Below are 16630 nucleotides of genomic sequence, written 5' to 3'. Positions count from 1 at the left end.
TAGCCTGTCCTGAAAGCAAACAGACCCCGCCCCTCCACTGGGTCAACTGAGGTATGCACTGGCTCCATAGAGATATTACAAAAGCTTCCCACTTGGTCACATCCAGTATGGCCATCTTATCTCCGTATGCAATGTGATCCTCCTCCCCACACCCGCCTCGCCACCTGTCCCCCTTCCCGACTCACCCCTGTGCAAGCCAGCACAGCTCGCAGGGCAGCTCACCCCACCCCTCGCTGGGCAGTTCCCCCAGCGCTGCGGGTGCTGCAGCGTCAGGCGCATCCATCCAGGAGTCAGATTGCTGCCCCCCACCTCTGAGCACTCTGCTCCGTCCCTCCCTGGATGCCGGCTCGCCCCCAGCACTGCTCCACAGGGGCCTCTGGCCTCGGGTCCGAAGCCCCATCGCCACATGGACCAGCCGGCATCCTTCCAGCGCGCGCCAGGCTCCTGCATCCCCCCTGGCAGGCCTGTTTCAATTAGCACAAACTCAGCAGGCTGAGAGACATAGTTCTTTCTAATAATACAAATGAAATCCAGGGTCTGTTCTGGATCGTACTTTCCGGCAAAGCATCAATGTATTAATTACTTTTAATCCAACCGGCCCCTGGAGTCTGCTTCTATGGCTGCATATTCCAGCTGGGCAAAAGCAGGAGCCAGGCAGATGCGGGCCCTGGCCAGGGCAGGGCAATGCCCCTTCCCCACACCACAGCCCTAGCACCCCGACAGCAGAACTCCGGTCTCAGCCGCCAAGGGGCATCTCCCAGGAGCTGCTGGCCCCAGGGCAAGGGGAACGCCGGCCTGGCCCTGCCAATTGCCTTGCAGCCCCTCGCTGTTCTGGTGGGGCGAGTCCTTGTTTGGCTGCAGGGCAGTGGGCAAAGGCGGGTCACAGTCCCCCAGGCCCAGCACTCTCATTTTACAGGTGGGGAAACTGAGGAAGCAAAAGGGGAAGGGACTGGTGCAGAGCACTGGGGGCAATGGGATTGTGGCTAAAAGGACTTCCTGGCTCTCAGGCCCCTGCTGTCACCCTGGAGCACACCCAGACACAGCCCCCACCATCCCTGCCCCCCCAGCAGCCCTGGTTAAATCCCACCCCAAAGACCTTTGCCTTGGGGTGGATCGATTGGGGACTGTTTGCTCTGCCTGGGAGCGGGCGCAGTCCCTGCCCTGCACAGCGCCATGATGTCCCTGCTGCTGCTGCTGGTTCTGCTGCTCAGCCCGGGGGCAACCGTCCCGGTAAGTCCCCCCCCCCCCGAGTATCAAGCAATTCACTCTGGCTTCAACCCTCCCTCATGCCCAGCCCCCTCCGACCGTGACCCCCAGTCCCTCCCTGCCCCATGCACCCTTAATCCCCAAAGTGCCCCACCGGCCCCTGGCTAGCCCTGACTCACAGTGCCCGGGCCAGGCCTGTGCCCCGGAGAGCTGAGTGTAGGGCTAGGAGCCAGGCACAGGTTCTAGTCCCCACGTCGCCCCAGACTCACTGGGGCCTGGGGCAATTCACATCAACTCTGGGTAGCACATTGAGTGTGTGAGCCCACGTGACCCTCCCTTCCCCCGCTAAGTGTGAGCCCACGTGACCCTCCTCTCCCCCACTAAGGCCTTGGCTACACTTACCCGGTAGTTCGACGGCTGGAAATCGAACTTCTGGGTTCGACTTATCGCGTCTAGTCTGGACGTGATAAGTCGAACCCGGAAGTGCTCGCCGTCGACTGCGGTACTCCAGCTCGCCGAGAGGAGTACCGCGGAGTCGACGGGGGAGCCTGCCTGCCGCGTGTGGACCAAGGTAAGTTCGAACTAATTCGAACTAAGGTACTTCGAACTTCAGCTACGTTATTCACGTAGCTGAAGTTGCGTACCTTAGTTCGAATTAGGGGGGTAGTGTAGACCAAGCCTAAGTGTGAGCCCACGGGAACCTCCCCTCCCCCGCACAATGTGAGATCACATGACCCTCCGCTCCCCTGCTAAGTGTGAGCCCACGTGACCCTCCTCTCCCCCACTAAGTGTGAGCCCACGGGAACCTCCCCTCCTCCACTAAATGTGAGCCCACGTGACCCTCCCCTCCCCCGCTAAGTGTGAGCCCATGTGACCCTTCCCTCCCCCGCTAAGTGTGAGCCCATGTGACACTGCCCCCTGGCTAAGTGTGGGCCCATGGGACCCTTCCCCCCTAAGTGTGAGCCCATGTGACCCTCCCCTCCCCCGCTAAGTGTGAGCCCATGGGAACCTCCCCTTCCCCTCTGAGCCAAGGCACTGCCCTACATAATGCGCCCCCAGCCATGGCAGGAGGCTGCTCTCCTGGGCCTGCCCTTCCCAGCACAGATGCACCCCAGAGCCTGCCGCCCACTTAAGCTCTCCCTGCTGGGCCCCCCCAGGGCTGTCCCCGCATGCCGACCCTGGCTTCCTTCCTTCTCAGCACCCACACCTGTGAGACTGGGGGCCCCGGGGCGACCCTGCACTACGGATGCTCTCACCTGGCTCCAGCTGGAGAGGGACAGTCCCTGCAGCTGCTGGCCCTGGGTCCTGCTCTCAACTCCTCTCTGGCCAGGGACGGCCCCTGCTTCGCCCTGGAAGGGGGGCATGAGGCCCCCAGAGGGGAAGGGCTGAACGGCCTCAGAGCCAGGCATGTGCTAGGCCCTGTCCCCAGGGGCACACAGGACAGGGACCCCCACAGCTGTCCCCCTGCGGCCAAGGCGGGGGCCAGCGTGGGGTTCGCTGCACATGCTCACTGGGTTCTGTCCCGCAGGACCGGCATGCCAAGCCCCCGCCGAGGAGGAAGGGCCAGGGTGAGTGTCTGTCATGGGAGAGAGCAGCTCCATGGGGCCGGGGGTCCTGGATGGCAGAGCATGTGCCTGCTGCTGCCTGGGCCTGCCGGCACGGGGGGCACCCTGCTTGGGCTAGAGGGGCTGGTCACTGGCACGAGCCCAGCTCTCAGCCCGGCTGAGCAGCACATGGCCACAGAGACAGTCCCTGGGAGCAGTTCCCCCGGGGTAGGGGCTGGGAACTGGTGTCCGCTAGATGAGATGGGGGCAGGGGGAGACTGTCCATCCCTCCCTCCTGCCAGGGGTGGGGGAGAGAAGGGGCCTGAAGCCCCCCAGGAAGGGACTGTTTCAGGGCAGCTCCCCTTCTGCCTTTGCCTTGCAGTGACGGCAGCAGCCAGTGGGGAGCCCTGCCACTTCCCCTTCCGCTACAAGCGCAAGATGCAATATTCCTGCCTCCGGGGCGGCCCGCATGGCCACTGGTCCTGGTAAGAGCCTTGTGCCCCAAACGCCAAGGAAGGGCCCTCCTTCGGCCCCCGTCTGCGGGGAGGGTAGCAGCCCGACAGAGCGCTCTCAGGCAGAGGTGAGGGGGCAGGCAGGACGGCTGCCCTCTCCATGCCCACGACCAGCCCCATGCGGGAGACGCAGGGAGAGCAGAGCCCTCTGGGGAGCCGGGATTCACCCCCTTGGGGTAGGGCTTCGGCCCCAGGGCGAGGGCACAGTGCCTGGCGCCACCACAGGCCCTTTGGGCAGCACGTTCCACGCAATGCCCAGGGACCGGGCCAAGCACCCGTGACTGCCCCCTCGCCCCCCTGGTCTCCGGGGGCCGCACCATTGCTCCCCCCTCACTGTCACCTCCTGCGGCAGGTGCGCCACCACCGAGAACTACGACCGGGACCACAAGTGGACTCTCTGTGGGGAGGACAAGAGAGTGACAGGTGTGGTGGCCAATGGGAATCCAAGTGACACCTGCGGGGGGGGGAGGGGATAAGATTTCCCTGCTCCAGCCCCACATGCGGGGGGTCTGCACCCCATGTCCCACTGCCCTTCGCTAACCCACCCAGGGCCAGCCTTAGGGAAAATGGCATCCTGGGTGAACTTGTATTTTGGCCCCTGCCCCATGTGGGCATGATGCCCCCCACTGTGCCCCGGGCCCCAATGGGCATGATATGTCCCTGGCCCCCAGGGGTGCCCCACCCCCCTGGACTCCAAACCCCTGCGCCCATGTGGGGAAAGTGACCTGGATGCACAGACAGAGCTGTTGGCACTGCTGCTCGCTCCGCCCCGAACGCTGCCCCTCCGCCCCGCGCACCCCTCTAGGGTGACGTCAGGGCTCCCTGCAGCCGGTCCTTGTCCCTGCCAGCTGCGCAAGGGCAGGGCAGAGAGCAGCAGCTCCTGATGCCACAGCACAGCCCAGGTGGGGAAAGTGAACTGGATGCCCAGAGCGTTTGGTATTGCTCCTCCCCACCCCCAGCCCCCTGGGGGGGCCATCACTGCTCACACACAGACCCCCCCCCACGTTCCTGGGCACTCCCCCCACACGCGCTCCCCTGCCAGCTGGGAGCAGTTTCTGTCTTTACTCTAATAGCGCGCACCTCTGCGGTGCTGCACCGCGCCCCTTTGCCTATGGTGCCCCTGGGCGGTCACCTGGAGTCGCCCAACCCTAAGGCAGCCCTGGACTCACAACAGGCTCCACCAGCCCCTCCCAGGTGCTCGTCCAGGCCTCAGGGCTAGGTCCGGGCAGGGCCTGGCGATCCTGGCACCGCTGTCCCCCAGCCTAGAGCCTTTGCCCCTGACTCCGCTCTCTGTCTGCAGATCCCTGCAAGCCGAACCCCTGTGAGAACGGGGGTGCCTGCAAGAGCAGCCAGGATGGCTACCGCTGTGTCTGCCCTGCCCGGTTCCATGGCAGGCACTGCCAGAAAGGTGACTGGGCCCAGCACCCACCCCACCCTCTTGGGCCACACAGCCCCAGTAGGGAGCAAAGGAGTGGGGCCCTCCCTGCCTGCCCCTGCTGCCCCCACATTGCCCTGGGACCCTGCCCTTGGACTGCCAGCCACTGGCTGTGTCAGACTGGGGGATGACACACTCACCTCCAAGGGAGGACTGCTCCAGAACCACCTCGCCAGGGGCAGCCGCTTGCACCAGGACCCAGCTCGGGGGCAGAGCCCCCCACAGATCAGAGCCACCCACGCACAGCCCCATTACTGAGCCCAGCTGGCTTCATGATGTCGCTCACACCCCACCCCGCCCGGCCGGGCCAGCAGCAGCCCCTGGGAATAGGCACTGGGTTCGCAGCGGGCAGGGACTCGACTGGCCGCAGCTGGGGCATGGGCAGATACCGAGGTGGAATCGGGCTCTGTCTGGGCTGGGGGAAGGGGGACCCGGGCTCATTCCCTACTGGCCCCACTCGGCTTTTGCAGAGAGCTGTTTTGAAGAGCGGCTGCTGATGTATTTCCTTGAGGGAGAGAAGTGGCCGAGGTACCGGCCCCCCGGCGTGGAGGAGTGCCACTGTGCCGCCGGGAAGACTGTCTGCCGGCCAGCCCATGGCAAGGGTGAGAGTGGGGGGCAGAGAGCACTATTCCACAGTGGGAGGGTCCACCCTGTGACCAACTGGGACTGTTCTTAATGTTTCCTCTGAATACTGTGTGGCTGCCTCAGTTTCCCCTATGCATTTCTTAAGTCTCTAGGGGGTGAGATTGTTGCAGAGCAAAGGGCCAGTGCACATAAATGGCCGACACTCTATCTCCTGGCAACTAATGGCCAGGGCCCTTCCCCCCTGCAAGGTGATAGCTAACGGTGCTGGAAACTAAAGGAATCAGGTAACCTCCTGGCCCGGGAAAGGAACAAAGCAGAGGAGGAGGGGCTGGAGGGGGAGTCAGTTTGGAGCTGGCTGGGGAAATGGAGGGGAGCCCAGACGGGGCTCGGGCTTCCCAACGGGGCTGTGGTGTCCCTGGGGCCCCCAAGATGGGCCTAACTACGGGGCATCTTGTCTGTACCTGCAAGGCCTGTCTTGGACTGTGTTCCTGTCGTCTAAATAAACCTTCTGCTTTACTGGCTGGCTGAGAGTCATGGTGAGGTGGAGGAAGCTGGGGATGCAGGGCCTGGTCTCCCTCACACTCCATGACACACCCCAAAGGAGGCTGGGGCTACCCCGCAGAGGGCAGGGCATGGGCAGACAGAGGGGCCGAACGGGGGCTGGGGGCAAGGGCAGCAGGAGGTGCTGGACTGGGCAGTGGTGATGCGCTGCTTGCTCAGGGGCGGCTGAGCTCAGCTGGGCACTGTATGCCGGACTGGCCCCAAACAGCTAGTCAGTGCCAGCCCCCTGGCAGCAGCTGGCCCCATGGAGGCAGCCCTGACACCTGTCTCTGCTCTGCAGCTTGTCCCACAAACCCCTGTCTGAACGGAGGGCACTGCATGGAAGTGAAGCAGGAGTGGGTCTGCAGCTGCCAGAGCGGCTACGTTGGGCCGTTCTGTGACATAGGTACTGCCACCCAGGGCAGGGACGCGGGGCTGGGCCTAGAACAGTACTACACGGGCTGGGTCAGGATCCCTGGGCCCCTGGAGGGACTGGGCCTGGTCGAGGTCACGGAGCTGGGATCAGAGCTCTGGGCATCCAGCCTCCCAGAGCCCACGGGGGAGCAGGGCAGCCCAGAGCAGAGCTGGAGGTGCCCATGTGCTCTGGGTGGCCCAAGGGCTGGGGCCTGAGGGGTTGCAGGGAGGGAGCCGTGGAGAGACATCCAGTGACTGGCTCTTTACTCACCAGACCGGAGGCAGGCCTGTTACACTGGGAGCGGGCTCCTGTATAGGGGCATGGCCCACACCACCCTCTCGGGGGCACAGTGCCTGCCCTGGGACTCTGACCTGCTGTCCCACGAGTTCTCCACCCGCTCCTTGCGCGACGCACTCAGCCTGGGCTTGGGCGGCCACGCCTTCTGCAGGTGAGCAACGGGCCCCAGCCCCAGAGAGGGGAGCTGGCAGGCAGGAGATGCGAGACACCAGGGCAAGGGCTGGGTGAGTTGGGGCAGGGTGCTGAGAGCTGGGGGTTGGGCTCCTGGCTGCCCTGTGCTGGAGCCCGTTGACAGAGTGGGGAGTTCTCCATTGCAGGAACCCCGATAACGACAGCCGGCCCTGGTGCTACACGCTGAGGGAGGAGCAGCTCGGTTGGGAGTTCTGCAGCGTCCCCCCATGCGAGCTGCACACAGCGGGTAGGCCCCGAGGAGCTCTCAGAGGGCGGGGGGGGGGGGTAGCGGAGCCTCGCATGACCGGCTCTCTCCCCACAGGTGCTGTGGACACAGCGGCATCAGAGGGCCGGCCGGAGGCCAAGCCCACGACCACAAGCCCCAGCGACAGCTCTGCTCAGACTCAGAGCTGTGGGCAGCGGTACAAGAAGAGCCTGTCCCTGCGGAGCCGGGTTGTTGGTGGCATGCTGGCACTGCCCGGCTCCCATCCCTATCTGGCAGCCCTCTCCCTGGGGGAGCACTTCTGCGGGGGGACCCTCATTGCCTCCTGCTGGGTGCTGACAGCTGCGCACTGTCTGCGGCACAGGCAAGTCACCGAGCACGGCCAGGCGGGGCAGGGCACACCGGGGAGGGAGCAGGGCTGTGGTGGGCGGCCAGCGGCACTTTCCTAGCTGATGACTGGTCACATCCTGCAGGCCGAGCGTCTCCCACATCTCTGTCAGGCTGGGGCAGACCCACTATAACAGGAGCACACAGGGCTCCGCCGAGCTCCATGTGCAGGACTACGTGCTCCATGAGAACTACTCCCAAGCCACCCAGAGCCACGACATCGGTGAGCGCCCATCCCCCCTCCCAGAGCCATGACACTGGGGAGAGCCCATCCCCCGCAGCACCCATCCCCCCTCCCAGAGCCACAACACTGGGGAGAGCCCATCCCCCACAGCACCCATCCCCCCCCCAGAGTCACTACATTGTGAGTGCCCACCTCTCCCAGTCCCACTGCCCCAGTCCTGCCCCCCTGGTTGCCTGTAGTGAGGATGGGCCCAGACCCTCACTCACCGGCTGCTTCCCTGGTGTCCCAGCATTGGTGCATTTGAAGGCAAATGCCACAGGCCGCTGTGCTGAGTTCTCCCACTCCATCTCGCCCGCCTGCCTGCCCAGCGCCTTGGAGCCTCTCAATGCCAGCAGGCCCTGCGAGCTCGCCGGCTGGGGGCACCTGTACGAAGGTGAGTGGGGGCCCAGCTGGGATGGATTAACCTTTTGTGGGCCGGCACCAGACATATTTGTGGGCCCCCATGGAGGCAATGGAGCATGGGGGGTCGGTCCCTGGAGCGAGGGGCCGGCCAGGGGCAATGAGGCATGGCATGGTGGAGGCAGCCCAGCCCAGGGCACGGGCACTGTACACAAACTGGCAGTTGCCAGACACACACTGGGCCATCCAGCCCTGTGCTGCCAGCCTGCCCCTTCTCCTCAGGGGTGGGCCCAGGCCGTGCCACACAGCCCCCCACTCCCCATGCCCAGCGTCCCCCAGAACTGCTATGCCCAGCAGCCCCCCCACAGACCCTCCATCACAAATGCAGACTGGCCTGCACACACACCCCCACCCAATACCCCTCCAAAGCCCCACCACTACTGCCCAATGCACTTCCCCACAGCCCACCACAACTACACAGCACCCCACTGCCCAGCATCCCAACACACAGACCTCCCCCACTGCCCCTCAAGAGACCTCATAGTGCCTTGCACCCAAAACACACAAACTTCCCCCACTGCCTCACAGCCCAGCACCCCCCCACAAATCCCCAGAGACCCACTCCCTCACACCCTGCCCCCCGGCCACACTCACTGTAGCGGATTGTGGGGGAGTTAGGGCCCTGCACCCCTCTTCCCGAGATTCACTGTGACTCTCAGCCAGCCAGTAAAGCAGAAGGTTTATTTAAGGACAGGAACACAGTCTCAAGCAGAGCGTGTAAGTACGACCAGACCCCCTCAATTAGGTCCCTCGGGGAGGTTCAGGGAGCTTGGACCCCAGCTTGGGGTTCCCTGCGTTGCACCACCCAGCCCCAACCGAAACTAAACTCCCAACTCCTCCCGCTGCTCCTCTCCTTTGTTCAGTCTCCCGGGCAGAAGGTGTTAATTCTCCCCACCCCCGTTCCTGGCTCAGGTTACAGCTCAGGTAGCTTCCTTCAAGGGAAGTCCCACATCCCCACTGCAACCCCCCTGAAACATTCCCAGGTCAAATCTGCCCTGCTCCCTGCTCCGTCACACTCACCAACCCTGCTGGGAGACGATGGCATCTGCCAGGCTGAGCTGACAGTGCGGCCGGGGCCGGTCCAGTGCCAGGGCGGGGAATCGCTCTGGTCCGATTAGCCAGGCCAGGGTCTGTCCCCGCCCCAGGCTGGCTCCCTCAAGGCCCACTTGCCTGGAGGTAGGGTGAGCGTACATCCCCTTTTGGCCAGGACAGTCCCCTTTTTAAGCTCTGTCCCCCCTGTCCTGACTTTTTTGACAAAAACAGGCATTTGTCCTGTTTGCTCATCAGAGCAAATGGACAAATGCCCAGTTTACCTAGGGTGACCAGACAGCAAGTGTGAAAAATCAGGACGGGGGTGGAGGGTAATAGGTGCCTATGTAAGACAAAGCCCCAAATATCGGGCCTGTCCCTATAAAGTCAGGACATCTGGTCACCCTAAGTTTACAAAAAAAGTTGGGTGCGCCCCCCTAGCGGGGAGTGAAGGAATGTGTGTGTGGGGGTGGCGACATGAGGTGTCAGGCAGTGAAGCTTGGGGGGCTCAGCCCCAGCCCCAGGCAGAATGGAGCTTGGGGGGGTTGGGGACTAGCCCTTGGCCGCAGCATGGGGAGCTGGGGGGAGGGGTCAGTCCCAGCCCCTGGCCACGGCATGCAGAGCTCAGGGAGGAGAGGAGGGGTCAGCCCCCGGCGGTGCGGAGCTGGAGAGTCGGGTCAGTAGCACGAGCCAGGCAGCACCGGGCTCCAGCTCTCTCAGCCCCAGCTGTAGCCAGGGGGCAGAGAGGAGCCCGTAGCTGGCCTGTGACCCAGCAAGGGTGAGCAGGGGACAGTGGCCGGGGGTGGAGAAGAGCTGGTGGGGCCTGGGAGCAAAGCACAAGCAGAGTGGGCTGGGCTTGGCTGGAGCCCCTTCGGGGGCTGGGCCCAGCACCACCCAGTACTGCAGGCCTGCCCCACCCGCTCTGCCGGGAAAAGTGTGGGGCTTTCCCACGCTCCGCCCACACACCAAGCTCCACCCACATGGCCCCACCCACTCGGAGCAGATGCTCCCTACTGGCCATGCTGGCCCACTCGCTTCGGAATAAGCCCAGCGCTGTGCTGAGCCGCTCTCTCCATCAGGCTGCCTGACACGGTCACATCTTCCCCGAGGGCGGGCGCTTCCTCACTGGTTACACGGACACTGCGTTTGCCCCCGCAAACCCAAAGCCTCCTAACCACTGCCAGCCCAAGAGGGGCTGGGCGCATCCCTGGCACCAGCTGGGGTGTCCCTGTGCCAGGTGTCTGGGCCCGGGCTGCGTGGCACAGCAGGGTCCCCTCTCTTTTCCCGGGCAGGGGCTGAGGAGCTCTCTGAGTCCCTGCAGGAAGCTGTGCTCCCCGTTATCCCTCACGAGCAGTGCCGTTCCCCCGAGCTGCACGGGGCCAGGATCACCGCAGACATGCTGTGTGCCGGCTACCTGGAGGGGGGCACCGACGCCTGCCAGGTGAGACAGCTGGGCACGAGGTGCCAGGGGCGGGTCAGCTCCAATCTGGCTGCAGTTCAGGAAGGAACAGCCTCTCCAGCAGCCCCTTTGTGAGCTGAGACCCCGCTTTGCCATGCTACCCTGGGCACCCCCATGAGCCAGACCACACTCTGCACCTGATTCACACAAGCGGGCCTTGCTCTCCGGCTCCCTGCCGGTGGCTGGTGCTGGCTCATCCCTGGGTAATCCATCCCAAAGGGGAGAGACAGGGGCTGATTTCTCAAGGGCACTGATGTGTCCTCTCTCTCCCCGCTATTCCCACCTTAAAGCCAGCAGGGGCTCCCGACCGCCGCGCCCACCCCCAGTGCCATTAGCCCCCTTCGACTGCACTGCAGGGTTCCCCAATGCCACGGTGCCCATGGGGAGGGGCCAGCCCCAGGCCTGCCAGCTGCTCTGAGTGATGGAGCGGGGCCTGCCTCCTCTGACCAGTCCCCTCGTGCTACAGGGAGACTCTGGTGGGCCGTTGGTGTGTGAGGAGCAGGGCCGGGCCACGCTGCGCGGGATCGTCAGCTGGGGTGTGGGATGCGGAGAGCAGGACAAGCCCGGCGTCTACACCAACGTGGCCCGCTACCTCGCCTGGATACAGGGCCACATGGGCTAGTGGGGCCCAGAGCAGGATCTGCCCTCCATGCCCGCCCAATAAACCCCCCGCCTGGGGCCTGTCACACCCTCGCTTCGCCTCTGCGTCTCTGGGGGAGCATCCCATCAGCTGCCCCGGTGCCAGAGCCTGGTGACGACTCGCTCCCTGCTCAGGGCCCGGGCCCTGGAGCAGCTCATGCTGGGAGCTGGAGCTCAGGGAGGGACTGAGCAGCCTGAGGGAGCCACCCCTGCCCTTCCAGAGCAGCAGGGGCTGCGGGACCAACAGATGTTGGTCTTCACCCTGGGGGGCTGCCAGGCCCATCGGGGCAGGATGCTCTCGGGGAGCGGAAGGGGGAGGCGCTGGGCACGTGGGTGCAAAGTTCCCCAAGCTCCAGCCAGGATCGAGACTCGGCCCCTCCACGCTCGTCCAGCCTGGGAGGTCTCTGGCCCAGCCCTGCGCCCTTGGGGGGGTTCTGTGCCCCACCCAGCACCACCCCCCTGGCTGCTGTGGGGCTGGCTGCACCTGGCCAGGAGGGCAGCGTGGGGGGACGCTGGAGGCTGTGGAGGAAGCTGATCCTGCTCCCCGTGGGACGAGGGATTGTTCCCTGGCGCCGAGCCCACCCTGCTGCACCACAGAGCCTGGGAGCCGGAGCGGCCGGGAGCTTGGAGCTGGGCCTGGTTCCATGGGATCCAAACTCTCAGGCGCCCGCAGCTGTTTTTAGCCAGGGGAAGGTTTGATGCTCGGGGATTTTCTATTTTGAGGCACGAAGCAGAAGAAGCTGGATGGTGACTGACCCCTGCATGTCTGAGCTGAGCGGCCTGGCCCAGCCCCAATGGCAGCCCAGCCCCCGCTGGCCTGGCCTGGCCCCGAGTGCAGCCCAGCCCCCAACCTGCCTGGCCTAGCCCGGCCCCAATCACAGCCCATCCCCACACCGGCCCGGTCCAGCCCAGATCACAGACCAGCCCCCAACCTGCCCAGCCCGGATCGCAGACCAGCCCCCAACTAGCCCGGCCCAGCCCCCAACTGGCCTGGCCCTGATCACAGCCCAGCCCTCAACCTGCCCGGCCCAGCCCCGATCACACCCCAGCCCCCAACCTGCCCAGCCCAGCCCCGATCGCAGCCCAGCCCCCAACCTGCCCGGCCCAGCCCCGATCGCAGCCCAGCCCCCAACCTGCCCGGCCCAGCCCCGATCGCAGCCCACCCCCCCNAACCTGCCCGGCCCAGCCCCGATCGCAGCCCAGCCCCCAACCTGCCCGGCCCAGCCCCGATCGCAGCCCAGCCCCCAACCTGCCCGGCCCAGCCCCGATCGCAGCCCAGCCCCCAACCTGCCCGGCCTGCCCCCGATCGCAGCCCAGCCCCCAACCTGCCCGGCCTGGCCCCGATCGCAGCCCAGCCCCCAACTGGCCTGGCCTGGCCCTGATTGCAGCCCAGCCCCCAATCTGCCTGGCCTGGCCCCAATCACAGCCCATCCCCACACCGGCCCAGTCCAGCCCAGATCACAGACCAGCCTCCAACCTGCCCAGCCCGGATCGCAGACCAGCCCCCAACTAGCCTGGCCCAGCCCCCAACTGGCCTGGCCCTGATCGCAGTCCAGCCCCCAACTGGCCTGGCCCGGCCCTGATCACAGCCCAGCCCCACACCGGCCCGGTCCAGCCCAGATCACAGACCAGCCCCCAACCTGCCCAGCCCGGATCGCAGACCAGCCCCCAACTAGCCTGGCCCAGCCCCCAACTGGCCTGGCCCGGCCCTGATCACAGCCCAGCCCCCAACCTGCCTGGCCCAGCCCCAATCACAGCCCAGCCCCATACAGGCCCGGTCCAGCCCAGATCACAGCCCAGCCCCCAACTAGCCCGGCCCAGCCCCCAACTGGCCTGGCCCTGATCACAGCCCAGCCCTCAACTTGCCCGGCCTGGCCCCGATGGCAGTCCAGCCCCCAACTGGCCTGGCCTGGCCCTGATTGCAGCCCAGCCCCCAACCTGCCCAGCCTGGATCGCAGCCCAGCCCCCAATTAGCCCGGCCCAGCTCCCAGCCGGCCTGGCCCTGATCACAGCCCAGCCCCCAACTGGCCCGGCCTGGCCCCAATCGCAGCCCAGCCCTACCGGCCCAGTCCAGCTCAGATCACAGCCCGGCCCAGCCCCGCTCCCAACCTGCCCGGCTCGGCCCCAATCACAGCCCAGCTTCAATCCCAGCCATGGGTTCAGCCCTGACCTGCACAGTGTAGCTTTAATGCAGACCCAGTCCTGGCCCAGTTCAGACCCGGGGGTAGGAAATGGGGCTTGGCATGTGGGAGGTGGGGGCAGGGAAGTCCTACAGAGCAATCTCCTGAGCAAACCTTGCACTGTCACATGCTGCCCCCAGCGGTCACAGCCCTTGGCCCCACTCCCCTGGCCTGCCTGGGCTGACCCCACCCTGCACCCTACCCCTGCTGCCTCGGGCACTGGCACCTGCTCAGAGCCTTTCCCTTTGGGATGTTTACAGAACACAGGTTTCAGCTCTTGCCAGAACCCCTCCAGAGAGGGGACTTGGGGACATGGTTATCTGCCCCCCCCCCCCCCCCACACACACACACACTTTGGGGAAGCAGAACTCCCCAGGAAGCTACCCTGCTGAGCTATGGGAAACAGCCCAGGCGGGCGAGCCATGGCGCCAGAGTGGCTGGCCCCTATCCACTTGGGGGCTGGGGCTGGGGGTCACCTGGCCTTCTGCTGCTCAGAGATGGGGGAGGGGGGGTGTCCCAGCCGCATGCTGCTATTTAGGGTCTCAGGAGAGCCCCAGGTGCTTTGTTGTTCCACAGGCCCCAGCAGTGGCACTGTCACCCCAGCTCAGCTCCCTCTCTGGAGGCACTTGTGGTGTGGGCCAGTGAGAACAGCCATTAACATTAGAGGGCAAGAGCCAGCTGCTAACTCTGTGGGCAGGTTCCCCCTCCCTGCCAGCTGCAGGGGTCTGGCACCTTCGTCTGCAGCAGCTGGCACTGGTCTCTGTCAGTGACAGGACCCGGGACCGGGCGTTCCTGTGTCCCCCTGGAACAGCCCGCAGGAATCCCTAGGGCCCCCTCCTGCTCCTGTGGGAGGGGCTGGCCAGGGCGGGCTCAGACCTGGCTCCAACCTGCCGAGCTAATTGCCCCAGACTGGAGGGGCTGGACACGCCAGAGCCCAAGAGCCAGACGGTGGAGTCCCGGCCCGGCCCAGCAGCCGGACGCAGGGGCCCGGCCCAGGAACCAGAAACGGAGCCCCAGCCCAGCCCAAGAGCCAGATGGCGGCGGCCCGGCCCAGCCCAGGAGCCGGACGCAGGGGCCTGGCCCAGCAGCCGGACACAGGGGCCTGGCCCAGGAACCAGAAACGGAGCCCCAGCCCAGCCCAAGAGCCAGACACTGGGGCCTGGCCTGTGATTCAGTCTCTTTTATTCAAATACCCAAAATCTGCAATTTTTAAAAATACCTGTAAACTAAAGTTGGCAGCTAGAGTTTCCAGCCCCCCTCTGCTCACAGCCTGGGCCATCCAACCCGTAATCCCAGGTCTCCTAAACCCCAGGCCAGGACACCAGCCCCACACCCAGGCTTGTCTCCTGTGTCATATAGCCCAGCACGGGGGCTGGAGGCCAAGAGCAGTTTGAAATGATCTCAGCCCAGCAGGGGACAGTGGCGCAGGGGCCTTGCTGGGGTCTGGCCTAGTGGGGGAGCAGTGCCAGGGTCCAGCCCAGGGCGGTGGCAGCGCGGGGCCTTGGAGAGGAGCCTGCGGAAGGCTCTGCGGAAGTCCCTGTTGAAGACGGTGTAGATGACTGGGTTGAGGCAGCTGTTGCAGTAGCCAATCCAGAAGAAGACGCTGAAGAGGAGCTTGGAGATGTGGCAGCGGTCCCCGCACAGCGACTCCAGGCTGTAGGTGAAGAAGAAGGGGAACCAGCACAGGACAAAGGCACTGATCACCACGGCCAGGACAAAGGTGAACCTGCGCTCCCGCGCCTGCACCAGCCGTCTCCTGGAGATGGACATGCTCTGCTGCTCACTCCACCGCTGGGGGCCTCGAGCCAGTGCCCAGGAAGGCCTCCTGAGCCTTCTCGGGCTGGCAGTGGCGCCGTTGTTCTCCTCCTCTGGCCACTGCCTGCAGAGAGGAGCTGACCCCAGCTTGTGGGCACACTGGCTGCCCTGCTCTGTGTTTGTGTCCTGCTCTGCAGAGCTCCAGGTGGCAGTGGGCAAGCAGGAGCTGGCACGGGAGGGGCGCTGGGCCATGCCAGGCCTGGCGGAGACGGTGCCGGAGCACCTGTGCTTGGTGATGCGATAAATCCTGCAGTACACCGCGAGCATGATGAAGCAGGGGGCGAAGAAGGAGGCGGTGCAGGAGGCCAGCACGTACCAGGTATTGTTGTTCAGCAGGCATTCCCTGGCCTGCGTCTGGGCCGTGAACAGGGCCGGCACGGAGACCAGGCCAGCGATGGCCCACACGGCACCGATCGTGACCTTGACTCTCCCGGGGCTCCTCTGGAGGTTGAACCTGGTGGCCCTGGTGACGGCCCAGTAGCGGTCCAGGCTGATGGCACACAGGTGCAGAATGGAGGAGGTGCAGAAGAGCACGTCCAGCGCCAGGTAGAAGCTGCACCAGAGGCTGCCGAAGCCCCAGGAGCCCAGCAGCTCATTGGCCAAGGAGAAGGGGATGATGAGGGTGGCCACGAGGATGTCGGCTGAAGCCAGGGACACCAGGAAGAGGTTCTGCGGGGCCTTGAGGGCCCGGCTGGTGAAGACAGCCACCACCACCAGCGCGTTGCCCAGCAGCGTGGCCAGGATGATGGAGAGCACAGCTAGCAGGATGAGCGCCGAGGCCAGAGGGGAGTGTGGGGCCGCCCCTGGCTGCCCTCTGCTGTTGTTTCCAGACACGTTGAGGGGAGCAGCGGGGGTGCTGACCTTCTCCATCCCAGCTACATTCCCAGGCCAGGCCGGACCCTCCATGCAGGGAGCTGCCCGTGGGAGGGGGCAGCACCGCCCATGCCCGCCTGGCAGGCCCCAGTGTCCTCACCTGCCGACAGCCCTGTGTACGCCAGAGGAACGGGGCCAGCCCAGCGCTGCCTGGGTGCCCAGATGGCACGGTGCCGCGGTCAGATGTCTCCAGTGCCCCAGGGGGAGGGGACGGTCCCAGCACGCAGCAGAGCCGGAGGGGGTCTCACCCAGGCGCTGGAAAGGTCTGTCCTCCCAGGGGCTGCTGCCCCCTTCCTTCCCGTCCCCGCCCGCTGGGGGAGCCGGCGTGCAGCGGGCCAGGGGCGTGCGGAGCCTGGCAGCACTGCTCCAGCACTCAGCAGCCTGGGCTCTGCCCCAGGACGGGAGGGAGGGGCTGACGTGACTGGCTGGAGCCCAAGCAGCTGCCGGCAAGGGGGAGGAAGTTTGCTGCCAACATTTAAAGGGTCCGGGAGTTCCTGCCATGCCCCCTGTCCCCAGGGCACTGGGCCCATACTTGGGGGGAGGGACAGAGCAGGAGGATGATACAGGGGCCTGGGCACAGTGGATGGGGGGGAACAATACTCGAAGAGAGGGACTGGAGGGCTTCAGAGGGGGGATGATCCCGGGGGGAGCGCAGTGGGGGGCTAATACCTGAGGTG

The 16630-nt window shown here is 65.4% G+C and overlaps 2 protein-coding genes across 3 annotated transcripts; one reads left to right on the top strand and one right to left on the bottom strand.

The window, feature by feature from the left end:
- Positions 1–944: 944 nt before the first annotated feature.
- On the top strand, positions 945–11139 carry F12 (coagulation factor XII). Of its 2 annotated transcripts, XM_034779960.1 has the most exons (14): positions 1103–1230; positions 2735–2774; positions 3133–3235; positions 3615–3685; positions 4563–4670; positions 5168–5299; positions 6124–6228; positions 6511–6685; positions 6852–6952; positions 7028–7292; positions 7402–7538; positions 7789–7932; positions 10280–10428; positions 10913–11139. In XM_034779960.1, exons 1-14 carry the CDS (start codon positions 1174–1176, stop codon positions 11066–11068), a joined length of 1743 nt encoding a protein of 580 aa, XP_034635851.1. In that variant the 5' UTR covers positions 1103–1173; the 3' UTR covers positions 11069–11139. The 2 variants fall into 2 exon arrangements, with proteins under 2 accessions (XP_034635850.1, XP_034635851.1); XM_034779959.1 differs by lacking the exon at positions 2735–2774 and having other exon boundaries at positions 945–1230.
- A 3310-nt stretch (positions 11140–14449) lies between these two features.
- On the bottom strand, positions 14450–16603 carry LOC117882166 (alpha-2Db adrenergic receptor-like). The gene has a single exon (XM_034780201.1). The coding sequence runs from the start codon at positions 15984–15986 to the stop codon at positions 14667–14669; it is 1320 nt and encodes a 439-aa protein (XP_034636092.1). The 5' UTR covers positions 15987–16603; the 3' UTR covers positions 14450–14666.
- Between the last annotated feature and the right edge of the window lie 27 nt (positions 16604–16630).

The sequence above is a fragment of the Trachemys scripta genome, chromosome 8 (assembly GCF_013100865.1).
Source record: "Trachemys scripta elegans isolate TJP31775 chromosome 8, CAS_Tse_1.0, whole genome shotgun sequence".
In the NCBI taxonomy this organism is placed as follows: Eukaryota; Metazoa; Chordata; order Testudines; family Emydidae; genus Trachemys; species Trachemys scripta.
The sequence above is the reverse complement of the archived record's forward strand: the minus strand, read 5'-3'. Positions and strand labels throughout refer to the sequence as shown.